The sequence below is a fragment of the Chanodichthys erythropterus genome, chromosome 3 (genome assembly GCF_024489055.1).
Source record: "Chanodichthys erythropterus isolate Z2021 chromosome 3, ASM2448905v1, whole genome shotgun sequence".
Lineage (NCBI taxonomy): Eukaryota > Metazoa > Chordata > Actinopteri > Cypriniformes > Xenocyprididae > Chanodichthys > Chanodichthys erythropterus.
In genome coordinates this window covers 67,774,989-67,792,648 of record NC_090223.1, presented here as the reverse complement: position 1 = coordinate 67,792,648, position 17,660 = coordinate 67,774,989, and the positions used below count along the sequence as shown (strand labels likewise).

General features: G+C 38.8%; 2 protein-coding genes across 5 annotated transcripts in view; both read right to left on the bottom strand.

The window, feature by feature from the left end:
* Nucleotides 1-17,660, bottom strand: part of LOC137006201 (gastrula zinc finger protein XlCGF57.1-like) — a 703,714-nt gene that overhangs the window by 299,519 nt on the left and 386,535 nt on the right. The window lies entirely within an intron of this gene.
* LOC137005906 (NACHT, LRR and PYD domains-containing protein 12-like) overlaps nt 1-17,660 on the bottom strand; it is an 85,819-nt gene that overhangs the window by 32,660 nt on the left and 35,499 nt on the right. For all 4 annotated transcript variants that reach the window (XM_067366480.1, XM_067366479.1, XM_067366481.1 and 1 more), the window contains one exon: nt 4,323-6,209. In XM_067366480.1, coding sequence (XP_067222581.1) covers nt 4,323-6,209 — 1,887 coding nt within the window. The remainder of the gene's footprint in view (nt 1-4,322; nt 6,210-17,660) is intronic.

Genomic DNA, 17,660 nt, shown 5'->3' with positions numbered 1-17,660 from the left:
CACTCATAATATTCCCATTCACAGTAATCCACCTTCTCTATCGTTTCATTTATTTTATGGCGTAATCACACCTCTTTAAATATATAATAATGCCAAACACTGGCTAGTGCTGTACAGTAAAAAGTAAGACACTTCAAGCAAAGCCGCAACTGTTATAGTTCACTGTAACAGTCGTCAAATAGCTGGAACATTAAGCATTTATGATGAATAATTACTGAAGATTAAATGTCATAATGATATATTATTATTGCTATTGAAGGATTAGTTCACTTTTAAATAAACTTTTGCTGATAATTTACTCACCCCCATGTCATCCAGGATGTTCATGTCTTTCTTTCTTCAGTCGAAAAGAAATTAAGGTTTTTGATGAAAACATTCCAGGATTTTTCTCCATATAATGGACTTCAATGGGCACCAAACAGTTCAAGGTCCAAATGACAGTTTCAGTGCAGCTTCAAAGGGCTTTAAACTATACCAGACGATGAATAAGGGTCTTATCTAGCGAAACGATCTGGCATTTAAATTTTTTTTTTTTTTTAAAGTTTAAGTTTTATAAGCACAAATGCTCACCTTGCTCTGTTCTGCGATGCACGTTTGTGATGTCACGTAATTACGTTGAAAAGGTCACGCTTGATGTAGGCGGAAGTACCGAGTCAGTGTTTACAAGTTGAACGTGCAAATACTAAGTCAAACGCCGTTTACAAAAAAAGGTAAAACAACTAATGGTTCTTCCATCCTGTGTTGTCAGTGCCATCAGACTGTCATACCCTTCTCCAGCAGAACAAAAACACCTCTAAAGGGGGTCGCACATGCAGCGTTGTGTCTCTGACAAATCACAGGTATCACACACCGGCCGCGCACATTATATACGCGCAAGCTCAATTTTGACTCGACTCCTGATAGAAGAGCTGCACAATGAGAGTGTTTTATGTCAGCAGGGAAACGTTACATATGCTTTAATATTTTGCACTGAGGTTAGTGTACATGGAAAAATGGCACAACAAAGCAAAAGGAAAGAAAAGGCTACGTATATTATACATTTTTAGACTTTATTCAAGCTGTTAAACTAAAAATGTAAAACTAATGTATCTTGCAGCACAGGGTGAAGTCAGTATGTACATTAATGACGATTTGAGAGAAATATACATTTAATGTAAAACAATGTACGTGGCGCTCTGTGGCGCGGCAGGATTTTGAACAACTTCCTGAGTCATGGCTGGGTGCCGCCAGTGTGTGTACACGCATATAAAACAATGCGTTCGGATTTTAAAGACGTGGCTCTGCGCTGAGCTTCGCGTCTGGTGTGCGACCCCCTTAAAATGCTGTTGCTCAGTAACGGTGGAAATCCATTTTGTCCGATAATGCAGCGAGATGGAAACAGAGACTCACCGACTGATTGAAATGGTCCAGTCGTGGCAGCATTGAGATTCTTCCTCTGTTGGCAATGGTTGGCATTTGCCACATGTGCACCACCACGTCTCGTTAGATCTTCGTCTGCCCGATGCTTGAGAGGAGTGTGTCGCCGCAGCAGTCTCTTCCATCTGCCTAATTTCTTCCAGTTCAAAAAGGTAGGGCAGGGCAAAAAACTCATCTTCTCCTCGAAGTTCAAAATCGTCCGACATTGTTGTTATACCTTTTTTTGTAAACGCCGTTTGACTTAGTATTTGCACGTCAAGCGTGACCTTTTCAATGTAATTGCGTATTATGTGACGTCACAAACGCGCATCGCAGAACAGAGCAAGGGGAGCATTTGTGCTTATAAAACTTAAAATTTTTTATTTTTTTAAAATGACAGATCGTTTCGCTAGATAAGACCCTTATTCCTCGTCTGGTATCATTTAAAGCTCTTTGAAGCTGCACTGAAACTGTAATTTTGACCTTGAACCATTTGGTGCCCATTGAAGTCCATTATATGGAGAAAAATCCTGGAATGTTTTCATCAAAAACCTTAATTTCTTTTCGACTGAAGAAAGAAGGACATCTTGGATGACATGGGGGTGAGTAAATTATCAGCAAAGGTTTATTTAAAAGTGAACTAATCCTTTAATATAGGGCTGGACGATTATGGCCTAAAATAAAAACCTCGATTAATTGAACATTTTACCTCGATTACGATTAATGAACGATTATTTTGTTTGTTTGTTTGTTTTTTCTGGAAATATGATTGACTATTAAACGTGGGATATTTTTTCCTATTGAAAGAGTGATCTGACACTACAGCTCACTTTCAGCAGTTATTTAATCTATGGTTCGTTACATTTCTTACAGATTTCTGCTCATTGTAAATCAGATACAGATAAATTAGTACAGTACCAGTACAAGTGATTGTGTGTGTGAATCAGTCATACCGTCTCTCTATTAATTGTGAAGCTCTGGGTTGTAAATAGTTCCTTCAAAAGTAGAAAAATATATGCTATAATAAGTTTTGAGTTTCTAAGCTACTTTAGTGATAAATCAAAGGACAGCTTGACAACTAGTTTCTGCATTCCTCTCAGTGCGCGAGTATCAACAGGATTAAAAAACGAAATAACCGACATGGGAAAATTACGTCGGTTAGAAGTTCTGAATGTCGGTTTCGATTACTTTCAATTAATCATCCAGCGATTAATTTTCACAAGTGAAAATGTCTCAATTCCAGCTTTACTGATCAATGATGTTGACCGTCCCTTTGCGCCACCTGGTGGTGATTTCACCAATGAGTTTCACACGTGACTGGGTTGTGTTTACTAGCAGTGCAACGGTTCAAATTACTCATGGTTCGGTTTTTATCACGGTTTTAGGGTTACCGTTTTGGTACGGTTCAGTATGTGCTATATTTAGGGAAAAGAGGACAACTGTCAAATAGAAATAAAGAAAATAAGAATAAATAATCAAACTATAAGCAACAGCACAAATCAATATTAGTATTATATGAATAAAGTAATCAAATAACAGTGTATCTTCATAATATAAATAATTTATAAATACAAATTAAGATTAAATTAAATTAAATTAAATAACGATTAATCACTGAAGTTACAGAAGCTATTCAGTCAAGAGCAGTGAGTGATTTCTTTGTCATCTGTTTGATTAACATTAAAAACATAGGAGTAGTTTCTTTCCCTTTAAGACACACATGATCCAGTCCATACTGTTACACATGCGCTGTCTTTCTCAACTATTTTAAGTTCACTTAAGACACAACCGACTATATTTGCTAGGATACTCGCCAAGACGGGCATGTTGACATAATTGTTGTATGAGTTTGTCTGCTGAAGCTCAAGACTTGAAAGAAAACTCAGTATTTGAGCGCTGTCTGAGATAAGCGGATGAGCACAACACAAATCTCCTCACAGCGCACAAGAGCTCTCTTTCACATCTTGCTTTTGAATGTTTAAATTAGCAAGGCTTAAATGAGTTTAGTTTGAACACAGATAGCAGCGTGTGCTGTTCAGGTCTCACCTGCGCTCACATCAACATCTGGGTGATGACAGTGTAAATGTTCAAGCATACGGCACTCGCAGTGACAAACTTTACAAAGAGTGACTGTTTTGTCCACGCTTTCTGATTATCGCTGTTGTGACGTTTTGGGAAGCCAGAATGCGATTCATTGACTGAAACATACATTATCTGAACTCTGTCTGTCTGAACAAACAAACCATGTTTGCCTATAGATGCATCGTCATTCAAGATGAACCTCTGTGCAAGTGCGTGCTGAACCATAAGTGGAGAGCGGTACGGTTCGATTTTTTTACAGAGAAACTTTGAACCCCCATATTTACCCACAGGGTAACAGGCATTTTAGTGACAACTGTAGTGACTACTTTTAATCTCCGTATCCGCTTACATATATTTATATATAATCTATTTTTAATCTCTATAATAAAAATGTTTAATTCAGATTTTGATCTCCATATCCATTTACATATATTATATATATCTTCCAAGGGGTTTTTTCCCTCCTAGGACTTTTTTCCCAGTGTTAGCACGCTGGGTTTTTCTCCTAGGGGTTTTTTTTCCACCCCTGGGAGTCAGCCGACATTGGCTTAATGTAGCACCATCTTGTATATGTTACATATTACCACGCTTGCTTGTACAGCTTATTTTTAACCACTTCTCTTTTTTCTGTGCTTCTAATATGTAAAGCTGCTTTGAAACAATTACCAATTGTAAAAAGCGCTATATAAATAAATTTGACTTGACTTGACTACTGTATAAAGAGGCGTGTCGTGACCCTTTAAGATTCTGTTATTGAGGAGAAAATCTCTCATTTAGGAACATTTATTTTAAAGGTGTCAGATTCATTATAAATATGATACTTTAGTTAATGTTTAAACACTCACAGAGCTTTTCTGCAGTTGATCACAGCTGGTATCAGTCTCTCATCATAATGTGTGTTGTATTTCTTGGGGTTCAGCTCATCCAGCGGCTCCTCTGACATCTGAATCATGTAGGAGATTGTTGAGCAGTGACCAGGAGAGAGTTTCTTCTCTGAGTGTTTGTCTGATTTCACAAACTCCTGAATCTCTCTGGACAGAGACTGATCTTTGACTTCCAGCAGACAGAGGAACAGATTGATGGAGCTTTCAGTGGAGAGATCACTATCTTCATTTTCACTATCTTCACCTTTGATCTGCTTTTTAATGTACAGTGTGATTTCTCTGATGCTCTCTGAGCTGTTCTCTGTGTGTGTCAGTAGATCCTGTAAGAGTCTCTGATTGGACTCCAGTGAGACGCCCAGCAGGAACCGCAGGAACAGATCCAGCTTTCCATTCCGACTCATGAGGGCATTATCTACTGCTGATGTTAGTAGATCATACAGAGAAACTTCATCATCCAGAGAGTCTTTATCATCCAGAGATTCTTTATCATATTCGTAGAATCTAAATTCATCCAGTGTTTTCTTGTTCTTGATCACATATGAATAAAACAGATAGAAAGCAGCGAGAAACTCCTGAAAGCTCAGATGAATGAAGCTGTAGACTTTCCTCTGATGAATCACAGATTCCTCCTTAAAGATCTCAGTGCAAATCCCAGAATACACTGAGGCGTCAGTGACGTCTATGCCGCTCTCTCTCAGGTCCTCCTCATAGAACATCACATTGCCCTCCATCAGCTGATTGAAAGCCACTTCAGCAAGTTTCACAATCACTTCTCTGTTGGACTGCAGCAGTTCCTCTGGATCTCTCTCTTCATACTTATGATTCCTCATGTTGATCTGAATCAGCAGGAAGTGGATGTACATTTCCGTCAGAGTTTGGGGGATTTCTGCACTCAGATCTTCTTTCAGGAGCTTCTGAAGCACAATGGATGAGATCCAGCAGAAGACGGGTATGTGGCACATGATGTGGAGGCTTCTTGCTCTTCTGATGTGTGAGATGATTCTGCTGGCTTGATGCTCGTCACTGATTCTCTTCCTGAAATATTCCTCCTTCTGAGGCTCATTGAATCCCTGAATCTCTGTCAGACGGTTGATGTATTTGGAGGGGATCTGATTGGCTGCCGCTGGTCTGGAGGTGATCCAGATGAGAGCAGAGGGAAGCAGCTCTCCTTTCATGAGGTTTGACATCAACACACCCACTGATGAAGTCTCAGTCACATTAGAAACTTTCTGAGCATTTGAAAACATAAGTGTGATTCTGCTTTCATCCAGACCATCAAAGATGAACACAACTTTACACTCCTCATAAATCTTTGAGTCCAGATCTTGAAGTTCAGGATGAAAGTCCAGCAGAAGTCTGTGAAGACTGTACTGATGATCTCGGATCAAGTTCAGCTCTCGAAATGGAAGCACAAACACGAAATCTACATCCTGATGGTCTTTTCCCTCGGCCCAGCCCAGAATGAACTTCTGCACAGAGACGGTTTTTCCGATTCCAGCGATGCCTTTAGTAAGAACAGTCTTGATCTGGTGTTTCTCCTCACGTCCTGGTTCAGGTGAGGCTTTAAAGATGTCATTGCAGTAGATTGGAGTGTCTTGTGAGTGTTGTGTTCTGGCTGTTTTCTCCATCTGGAAAACCTCATGTTGTTCATTCACTCCTTCACTCTCTCCCTCTATGATGTAGAGCTGTGTGTAGATCCTGTTCAGGAGGGTTTCATTCTCCTGGAAGTTCAGTCCCTCAAATAATCTCTCATACTTGTTCTTCATGCTGGTTTTGAGCTGCTCTTTGACTCTCTGTAGTTCATCATCTACTGCTTGAGGAGAATCCTGGTCTCCAGTCTGATCATCTCTGATTGGAAACAAAATACAAACATAAAAACATGTTCATCAATAAATCATGCAAGGAACAGCAACACATTTAAGAGAGAAGTTTCAGTTTAACAGACTCCTGTTATATACCACATACAAACCTGATTCCAAAAAAGTTGGGACACTGTACAAATTGTGAATAAAAAAAGGAATGCAATAATTTACAAATCTCATGAACTTATATTTTATTCACAAAAGAATATAGATAACATATCAAATGTTGAAAGTGAGACATTTTGAAATGTCATGGCAAATATTGGCTCATTTTGGATTTCATGAGAGCTACACATTCCAAAAAAGTTGGGACAGGTAGCAATAAGAGGCTGGAAAAGTTTAATGCTGGAGGACCAATTTGCAACTTATTAGGTCAATTGGCAACATGATTGGGTATAAAAAAAGAGCCTCTCAGAGTGGCAGTGTCGCTCAGTTCAGAAGCCTGCATCTCTGATGGTATGGGGTTGCATGAGTGCGTGTGGCATGGGCAGCTTACACATCTGGTAAGGCACCATCAATGCTGAAAGGTATATCCAAGTTCTAGAACAACTTGTGCTCCCATCCAGATGTCGTCTCTTTCAGGGAAGACCTTGCATTTTCCAGCATGACAATACCAGTCCACATACTGCATTTACAACATAATGGCTGCGTAGATGGAGGATCCGGGGATTGAAATGGCCAGCCTGCAGTCCAGAGCTTTCACCCATAGAATGTCAATGTCAATGTCAGCTTTATTTGTATAGCCCTTTTATACCTAGATGCTTTACAACATCTAGGTATAAAAAGAAATAAATACAATTTTAATAATAGCAATACACACATTAACAGTAATAACATATTTCACCAAGAGGGATATGCCATGGAAAACAAATATGTCTTAAGTTGTATTTTAAAAACGTGTACGGAATCAGCATCCCTGTAAGCTATTCCAAAGTCTAGGTGTAACTGCCGCAAATGCACGATCCCCTTTCCGGTTTAACTTGGTCCTTGGAATTTTAAGTAAATTTTGAGTTGTTGATCTCTGTGTTCTTCCAGTTTGATGTTCAGTTAACAAATCTGATAAATAAGACGGTGCAAGGCCATGAAGAGATTTATATACTAGTAAAAGTAACTTAAAATCAATCCTGTATTGTACATGAAGCCAATGCAGGGAGACCAGGGACGGAGTGATGCGTTCATGTTTTTTAATATTCATTAATAGTCCCGCGGCAGCATTTTGAACCTTCTGCAGCCGCAAGATAGAGGCTTGACTAATTCCTTTATATCACGAATTACAGTAGTCTAGTCTTGATGATATAAGAGCATGAATTGCGATTTCGAGACTCTTAAATGTCAGACAAGATTTCATCTTGGCCAGATTTCTCAGATGAAAAAAGCCAGACTTTACAACATGATTTATCTGTGTGTTCAAATTCAGAGAGCTATCAATAAAAATGCCCAAGTTATTAACACATTCTTTAACATTCATTGACAGTGGGCCAAAATTAAACTCTGCTGCGCCCTTAGCTCCTCTGGGGCCAAACACTACAACCTCCGTCTCGTTTTCGTTAAGATATAATAAATTAGAAGCCAGCCATACTTTAATATCAGAAAGGCAGGACATTAAAGGTTCTAGACTAGTTCTACTATTTCTAATGGTAGATATATTTGTACATCATCTGCATAGCAGTGAAATGCTATATTGGGTCTTCTAAAAATATCCCCCAATGGGAGCATGTAAAGTGAAAAAAGTGTGGGGGCCAGGATGGAGCCTTAAGGCACACCACCTATAAGCGATGTTGCTCTTGATGTATATGATCCAAATTGTACTGCGATGCTTCTGTCAGTCAAGTATGATTTGAACCAATTTAGGGCCTTACCCTGCAAACCTACGTACTCTTCTAGCCATGAAAGCAGCACTGTATGATCTAGTGTATCGAAGGCTGCAGTTAGGTCTATTTATTTTTTTTTATTATTTATTTAGAAGGGGACCATGTACAATTTTTAACATAAATGTTTCCATTCCATGCATTGTACCGGGTTTAGCTAGAAGCTAATTTCCACCCGACGTCCCCTGGCAGGTCAACATAAACAAGAAAGTAACACACACAATACATAATATACAACACATACTATCAGGACAAGAAAGCAATTAAACAGACACCATGTCAATGTCTACAAATCTGGTTCAAATTTAAGAAGGATTTTAACTTCATTTTAAAAAGACCAATAGATTTACACCCCTTTATATCATCTGGCAAAGCATTCCAGTGAGTAGTAGCTTTCACAGCAAAAGACGATAGTCCAAAAGCAGAATGACGAAAAGGAACAACACAATTGCTTGTAGATGATCTAGTAGATCTCACAGAATTATTAGGACAAAAACTAACAAAGTCACAAAGTACAGAAGGAGCCAGGCCATTTAAAATTTTATAAACCATGCACATATTTGAAAAAAGCACATAATTATCAAAACTCAATTTATATTTCTCCAAGATCCTACAGTGGTGAAAATGGTTTGGTTTTTTATCTAAGGTTTTTAAAGTCTGTTTATATATAGATTTTAAAGACTTAACCACAGTTTCACCAGCTTGGCCCCAACATGTAATACAGTATGAAATATAAGAAAGAATTGTAGAGTGCATAAAGGCCTTGGCTACATCGACAGAGAGACATTGTCTAATTTGTCTAAAATTCGCTAAGTTATATTTAATATTCCTCACCATTTTCTTTACATGTTTTTTAAAACTAAAATTTGAGTCCAATATTACACCAAGATAATTGAACTCATTAACTATTTCTATCTTTACACCATTTATAAAAAATATCAACAGGAGATTGAATCTTTGTTTTTGAAATAAACATTCCTTTTGTTTTACCAATATTCAAGCTAAGACACGATTGTTCCAGCCACTGTGTAATTCTTTCCATAGCAACATGTAGCTTTTCAGCTGCCAGCTCTGCGGTTTTCGCATGCGTAAAAATGACAGTATCATCAGCATACATTTGCACTTGTATCCCTTCACACTGTTGTGGGAGATCGTTAACAAAGACTGAATAATAAGGGACCCAGCACTGATCCTTGGGGTACACCCATTGTATAATGCAAGTTACAAGACTTAACTCCTTAAATTTTTACACATTGTTCTCTATTTGATAAATATGAGGATATCCACGCTAGAGCGTCAGATGAAAACTTCCATTAGACAATTTAGAAAGGAGAATTTCATGGTTAACGGTATCAAACGCTTTACGCAGATCTAAAAATATAGCACCAACTAATCCTCCTTTAACAACTTTTGTTCTATTAAATGTAAAATAGCTGTTTCAGCAGAATGATTTGCTCTGAAACCAAACTGCATACAGTGTAAACCAGACTTGGATGTTTTCAGATAAGATGTCAGTTGTTCAAAAACAATCTTCTCTGCAACCTTTGAGAGTACTGGCAATATGCTTTTGGGTCTATAATTGCTAACTTCATAATGATCTCCAGATTAAAAAACAGGAGTAACAACAGCTCGTTTCCATGCAGTAGTAAAAACACTATATTCAAATGACAAATTAATTAAGTGTGTAAAGGAGTTAAAATGTCTTTATGAGTTTTTACAAACATGGTGTCCAATAGATGAACATCTCTACATTTAGAATTTTTTTAATAAGCTAATAATTTTGTTAACTTGCATTTCATTAGTCTTAGTAATATTAAAACTTTTACTCCCAACATCAATCGGAAACATATTTATTTCCCCCTTTACAAATCTGTTCCCTAATAAAATTCAGTAACAGAGTTAATAAAAAAACTACTAAAGGTAGTAGCAATTGCATAATCATCTTCAATTAACTTTCCCTGAACTTTAAGCTTAAAATCTTCTATAAAAGTTGGCTCCTTCCTTAAAAGCGTGTTTACATTTTTCCAAATTAGCTTGCTATTACCTTTTGCCTCACTCATTAGCTGAAGATAATAATTAGATTTAGCTACTCTCATCTCTCGAATAACTTTACTTCACAAACCTTTATAACAAAGCCTATCTATATCTCTTCCAGACTTAATAGCTTTCTTTAGAGCTGAATCCCTATTTTTCCATCAGCATCCATAAAGTCTCATTGAACCATGGTAAATTATTTTTATGCTTAAATTTTTTCTTAACTCCCACAGTAAATTTCTCTCTTACAGAATTAATTTTATTAAAAAAATGTATTACAACCCTAATCTATATCGTTCTACTTTAAACCAGCTATTTCCTCATTAAATGCTATTAATTTCCCTTTAGGTATACAATTAAAAACATTAGTAGAAGTTACTGTATTATTTTTTAACCTATTTTTTGTTAATTCCCATGCAACCAAGTTAAATTATGATCAGATAACCCAGTAATCAAATTATAACTCTTAATTATCCTTTCAGGTCTATTAGTAAATATTAAATCTAACTGTGTCTTAGAAGATTTAGCAATTCTTGTTGGCCCTTTAATTAACTGATTTAAATTAAATTTATCTACAATAATTTTTATTTTTTTCCTTTTTAACTTATCTTCCCAGTTCAAGTTAAAATCCCCCATAAGAATTATTTCTTTGCCATAATCACATTCTTTTAAAATTCCTGTAAGTTGATCATAGAAGGTATGTTTTGCTGAGGGGGGTCTATATACACATAAAACTATAAATGACATTTGAGGGGATAGAATAATTTTCAAATCATTAACATAATTAAACATGAGACTTAATGCCAATTTTCACACTTAATGCCATCTTTGACGTATATTAATACTTCCCCTCCCCTTCCTGAAGATCTATCCCGTCTAAAACATTGATATCCAGGCATAATAAATACACTAGAAGAAGATGATTGTTGCAGCCATGTCTCAGAAATACAAAGAAAGTCCAAATTTGAGTTAGATAATAAATGAAACAACTGTTCGTTCTTTGAAACTATACTTCTGATATTCAAATGTCCGCCAAAAAGTCCTCTTGGTTTCACTTTCGGGTCCCATAGGACATTTGCATGGTTAACAGTCTGAAAGATCTTGCATAGCCTCTGCTTTCTTACCGCAGGATTTCTACACAAGGAAGCATTAGCACTATATGTTGGTACCTCAATAGAGCTTCTTGTAGAATTACCGGGAAGCAGAGTAGAAGTATCATACCCTGGAGCGTTGTGTACGTTGTTGATTAAACTCACTTCGTTGTTTGGGAGGCCAGGTAGATCTACAGGAAATCCCCAGGCACTCACATCATTGTGAGACGCCACCATGGTCGTTGCCAAATGAGGCTCAGCGCACTTGGGTTGTCTCATTTATTATCTAACTCAAATTTGGACTTTCTTTGTATTTCTGAGACATGGCTGCAACAATCAGGACACTTTCCAAAGGGGGAAATTTCCAAAGGGGAAATTTGAACTCTGTTGCATAGATAAGATATCTCTGGAAGGGGGGATTAGGGCTGTGTGGTGCAGTTTGAGGTGTCTTGGCAAAAGGGGAGATTGAAACTTTGTATATCAGTTTGAAGTGCCTTAACAGGTAGCAGTCCTGTCGTGTGAGGAAGATCCATTCAGATCTGCTCTGATGGATAGATCCGTTTAGATCCACTCTGATGGACAACAACAACAACAACAGCAACAAAAAACTCCCTGAGACTTCCTAGCTCATCCATCCAGATAGCAAAATTCTCTGTTTTTACTGTTATTTCTATTCCTTATGTTCTATTTTTTATTCTTCTTTATGTAAAGCACTTTGAATTACCATTGTGTATGAAATGTGCTATACAAATAAAATTGCCTTGCCTTGGGTAAAGTTGGTTTTATATTCACACATTCGGACATCCGTATTCAATAGCCTTGTTAATCACACTACGTTGGACATTCAGTGGACATTCACAAGTAAATATGCCATTAAAACAATACTTGCCTATTTTGATCGACTGTGAAAAATGTTGTAAGTTGACAATCATTGGTTGGCAATATCATGTCGCTGCTTAAAATTCGCAAACATTAATTTATTGGAAAGTCTGAATTTATCAGAAGTCTGAATGTGCGAATATAAAACCAACTTTACCCAAGTGCTCAGCGCCAGAGTCATGTTGTATCCCCGGGTAAACCGGTCCCGGATTTAATTGAACATCCCCGGAGAGCAGCAGTAAGATAAGCAAAAAGCCATGAGTCTTTCGAGTGGACGTAACAGACACCCGCTGTCTAGCGGTCTGTTTGCACATCACAGCACGTCCATGATCCAAAACAGATGAATAGACTGTATAATAGCCGAGTAAATTTTGATGAAAACTTCCTGCACAGATAGTTACTGGGAGAACACCAAAATGTACACAATTTCTTCCCTGCTCAGCATAACCGCTACTCGAATTCCTGAAGCATCAGTGATCCGTGTAGAGAGTTCCAGACCCAACGCATGCCGGTAGTGCAATGGTAGAGAAAAGTAGTAGTGTAAAAAACACACCACAAAACATAGATTCAATTTTTTCATGATTGCAACGTTTAACTCTACTTATAAAATTTGATACAGCCTCTAACAAGTATGCATTAAAACAAAGAAAACGGCCAATTATTTGTAAACAGTGGAGTCGCAGCACCTGCCAAGTTACGACACCACGCCGCCGCCGCCATGACACACAAATCCTCATGTTTGCTGCTGGCTGACAACTTCTGACAATTATGCCCGGGAAAAGACAACAGCTGTGTGTCTGGCGATGAGAAGAGAAAATGAAAAAGCCCTAGATGAATCCCGTGCATCTCTTTCAGGTAGCCTATGTATGTTCACAAGCATGTCAAAGTTTTGGCTAATGAAAGGTGAGAGTATTTATACGTAATATAATTTGACCACTAGCAACACATCTGCCTGATTTGATACTAATGCAATATGTCATATTATAATTTCAATTATTTTATTGTGCTATGCATTGTGTTTTGAATCCTGGTAAAGATATCTGTAGGGCTGTCAATACAGGAAGTGGAGCATTCCATGGACGCAAATCCTTGATCCGCTTTATTAGACCGTTTTCTAAGGATGAACGATTTATTAAAACCATTTAAAAATCATAATACAGCATTGCATAATGTTATCATTGATAGATCTATGCTAACACAGGAGAATACATCAATACAAGTTTAAACACTCGCTCTGAGTTTGCATGTTTGATGTCCACATATTCTTGTTGAAGAAATTACAGTGGCTGTAGCATTTCTTTCATAAAGAAGTGGGAAAATATTATTTAACTAATATTATATATTTAATTATGCTGGTTGGTCAAAAACAAGGATTTGATCGTGCTGTACGTGTAACAACAACAATCACCAGGCTTTTGGTGCCCTCTGCAGGCATTTGTTATAATATATATTTTGTATTTTAATATTCTCTTGTTCAAAAACTCTTGATGTGTTTAAATATGCAGATTAGCTTGTTTTGGTTCATTTAGAAGAGATCTACTGATGCAAACAGACGGAGGGTAGTAGGCTTAAAACAAACACCATCTAATTGTGTATTTTGGAAGTTTTATTTCCATTAGAGAAAAAAAAGACATGTAAGCAAAAATAGACCAAAATCTTAAAATTGTCCACTACATGAAAGAAGTATTCCAATAACACCAAAATAATTAAAATGATTTATTGATTTGTGCAAAATAAACAAATTGTTATTCAAACTATGTCCCTCTCCTTGGTTTAGTCATTTATTCTAAATATATAGCTACTTGAAAATAGTAGTGTAGAAAACACATTGTGGCATAGATTACTTTGCTGTTGCCTTCTCTTGTGATAAACCAAGTGAATACTAAAGATCATGATCTTTAAACTGAATTTTGTAGAAATCTGTGGAGTATGAAACAATTATGTGAGTGTGAGGGAATTAAAATAAATTGGTAAATCAAAGTTGTGTTAATATATTTAATGTTTGTTTATTTATTTTTAAATAAATAACTATGACAAGTGCCCTTTTTTCCACTTGAGCCCCTGCCCCCCAAAATGTCTGTGCACGTCCCTGCCTTGCATGTTTCTGGATTACGGTTTTGGATTACCCCATTAAAGCTGCATATGGATCTTACCTTCTTGTCTCTGTGCCATCCGTGACAGAAACCACAATCATGCCTAGATCCAGCAGCGGAAGAAGCCGGCCATCGGCTGGGGCTGAGGAGGGTCAGGCCTATTTGACTACACTTCGCCAGAGGAGAATGGAGGAGAGGGCCTTCACCCAGAAGTTTTGGTCACGGGTGGAGAGGTTTAATCTCCCTGATGCGCTCCTCAAGGACTTATTTAATAACTGCTTAGATGACCCTCTGCCGCAGTGGGAGATGGAGCTGGTGAAGGGGTTAAATTTCTGGAATTTCTCTAATTACCTGCATCTGCGTAGTAATGGGCAGATTTAGTTACCTCCAGCACCTGCTCCAGCCCATCAGTCCACTCGTGAGCCCGCTCCAGCCCGTGTGTCTGCTCCAGAGCCTGCTCCAGCCCGTGAGTCCACCCCAGAGCCCGCTCCAGCCCGAGAGTTCACTCCAGAGCCTACAGAGGAAATGGGCACAGAGTCACCGCCTCACCCACGTAAAAGGAGGAAGAGGAGGAGGAAGGCTTCCCTCATCCCTCAAGGCCTGGAGGCCTTCCCAGAGCCCGCTTCAGCCCCTGAGTCCGCTCCAGAGTCGCACGCTTTTCCTGTCAGTCCTGCCATGGCCAAGAAGGCTGCATTCACCTTTTATGTTTTTGTTGTCCTGCGGGCTTGGAGGATGCATTCAGGCTCCTTTGACCATAGATCAGTCCACCAGGCAGCTGCCGTCCCAGAGGAGCCTGCTGCCGTCCCAGAGCAGCCCGCTCTCCGCGTCAGTCCGGTCATGGCCCAGAGGGCGGTCTTAACCTTTTACGTTTTGGTGGTCTTGCGTGCCTGGAGGATGCACTCAGGTTTTGTTTACTCTGAATCAGTCTGCCGGTCCGAGGCCGCTGCCGTCCCAGAACAGCCCGTTGCCTTCTCAGAGCTGCCCGCTCTTCCTGATACGTTCACTGAGGCCGTCACCAAGCAGCCAGCTCTTCCTGATACGGTCACTGAGGCCGTCACCAAGCAGCCAGCTCTCCATGATATGGCCTCGGAGGCTGTCAATGAGCAGCCCGTTCTTCCTGTTATGGTCTCTGAGCTCCCTTGGTCTGCCCCGCCGCCGCCCAGGTCGTCTGACCCGTTGAAACCCGCCTGGTCTGTTCCTCCAGCACCGCCCTGGCACTCAACTCGGACTCTAGACCTGTTGGAACCCGCCTGGTCAGTTCCACCAGCACCGCCCTGGCACTCAGCCCGGACTCTAGACCTGCTGGAACCCACCTGGTTTGTTCCTCCAGCACCGCCCTGGCACTAAGCTAGGACTCTGACTTGGCTAGACCCCCCATGGTCTGTTCCTCCGGCCCCCCCCGGCCTTCAGTCGGGGACTCTGGACCTGGCCCACCGTCTCTCCCCCTGGTCCTCCTCCAGTCCACCTCCCTCCTGAGAGTTTTGTTTTTGTTTTTGTCATATGGAGCGTCTGGTAGCCGCTCCGTAGAGAGGGGGTACTGTCATGAGCACCAGTTGAAGTGCCCAAATTAGCCACTAGAGGGCACTCCAACCCAGACTGTTCCTCACCACACTTTTGGACTTCATTCCCCATAACCCACTTCCCGGACTCATTATCCCGTTCATTGCACCCAGCTGTTTTGTGTTTCATCATTAGTGTCTGTCTATTTATACCTGGTTTGTTTCTGCTTTTGTTATTGTGGTTTCATTTATGGTTACCGGCTTCTGTTGTTGTTTTCTTTGTTTTTGTATGGACTGTTCTATGGAGTTTGACCCTTGCGTGTTTCTGGATTACGGTTTTGAATTACCCCATTAAAGCTGCATATGGATCTTACCTTCTTGTCTCTGTGCCATCCGTGACAGCCACACAGTGGTAAATAAGGGCTTGTCCCAACTTTTTTGAGATGTGTTGATGCCATGAAACTTAAAATCAACTCATTTTTCCCTTAAAATGATACATTTTCTCAGTTTTAACATTTTATATGTCATCTATTGTTGTATTCTGAATAAAATATTGAAATTTGAAACTTCCACATCATTGCATTCTGTTTTTATTCACAATTTGTACAGTGTCCCAACTTTTTTGGAATCGGGGTTGTATTTACATTAAAGTGTAACCTATTTTCTGGAATTTAGGTCACACTTTCTATCATCTGAAATGTGCTGCATCTTATATTTGTCTGTTTTGGTCTCTTAGATTCCTGTCCTAGTTTTGTCTTGATTACTTGGCCTTTTAAAGGAAAATTAATATTCAGAAATATTATTGATATGACGGCATTGAAACTTTCTCAACAATGTTGTGACTTACAGTCAGATGTGATTTATTTTCAGGAAAATACTGCAACTGTTTCCATGACAACTAAAAAAATCTGCTTTCTGTTTAGACCTGTACATATTTGTACATTTCATTATATTTATCTGGCTATATAAGTAAACACTGACATTGTACATTTATTTTCTTATAAATAAGTTAGGGCTGCACGATAATGGTAAAACTGATAATCACGATTATTTTGCTCAATTATAATCACGATTATTCTATCAAAAAGTGTAATGTAGTTAGATGGTAAATCAATACGTTAGATGGTAAATCAATACAAAACACATGGTTTTGGTAAGCGCTTTGTAATCTGTATTCACATTAGAGTTTTAAAGCAACACAATTCGTTTGCAAATAAGATAAAACAGATTCAGATTGCCCTACAAATTCGTAAAGCAAAGAACAATGCTCTTTAAATATCCCTGGCTATATTATATTATATTTATATATATATATATATATATATATATATATATATATATATATATAATATATATAAAATTTTCAACTGATTCACATTATGAAAACTGCTAAAACCTTTAGAAACTTCAAAAGATAAAATGACAAAACTCCTAATATTATTTCCAATTGTTACGTTCCACGTATGTTTTTGTATTTTGTTTTTCCCTCCCTTTCTTTTTTTTGTTATCCATCTGTCGAATTTTAGGTTGACGGTAAAGCGGTGCTCATCTTGGTGACGTCATGACGCTCTGACGTCCCAACCAGCGTTCTGCCAATCTGCGGGTGGCTGATCATTTAAAAGGCTTTGGCGGCATTCCACCTGCAGTGAGCGTTTGGGCTCGGACCTCACTCACGCTTGTCGAGCCAGAGCCAGCCATCCTTTGTGTCTGCGAACTGTTTATTTAGTCTGTGGTTTATTGAGACAGCACCTGGTTGTTTGTTTCTGTGTAATAGTTAAGCTGACGGAGTTAGAGAGTGATACAAGTCTCGTGTAAATGTTTGAGCCCATTTGAATTCTGGCGTGAAGTCATTATCTGTCAACCGAATGGTTGACAGATAATGAACCCATTTGCTGCAGACAAGTCTCTCGTGTTAGATGTTTGAACCCATTCGAATTCTGGCGTGAAGTCATTATCTGTCAACCGAAGGGTTG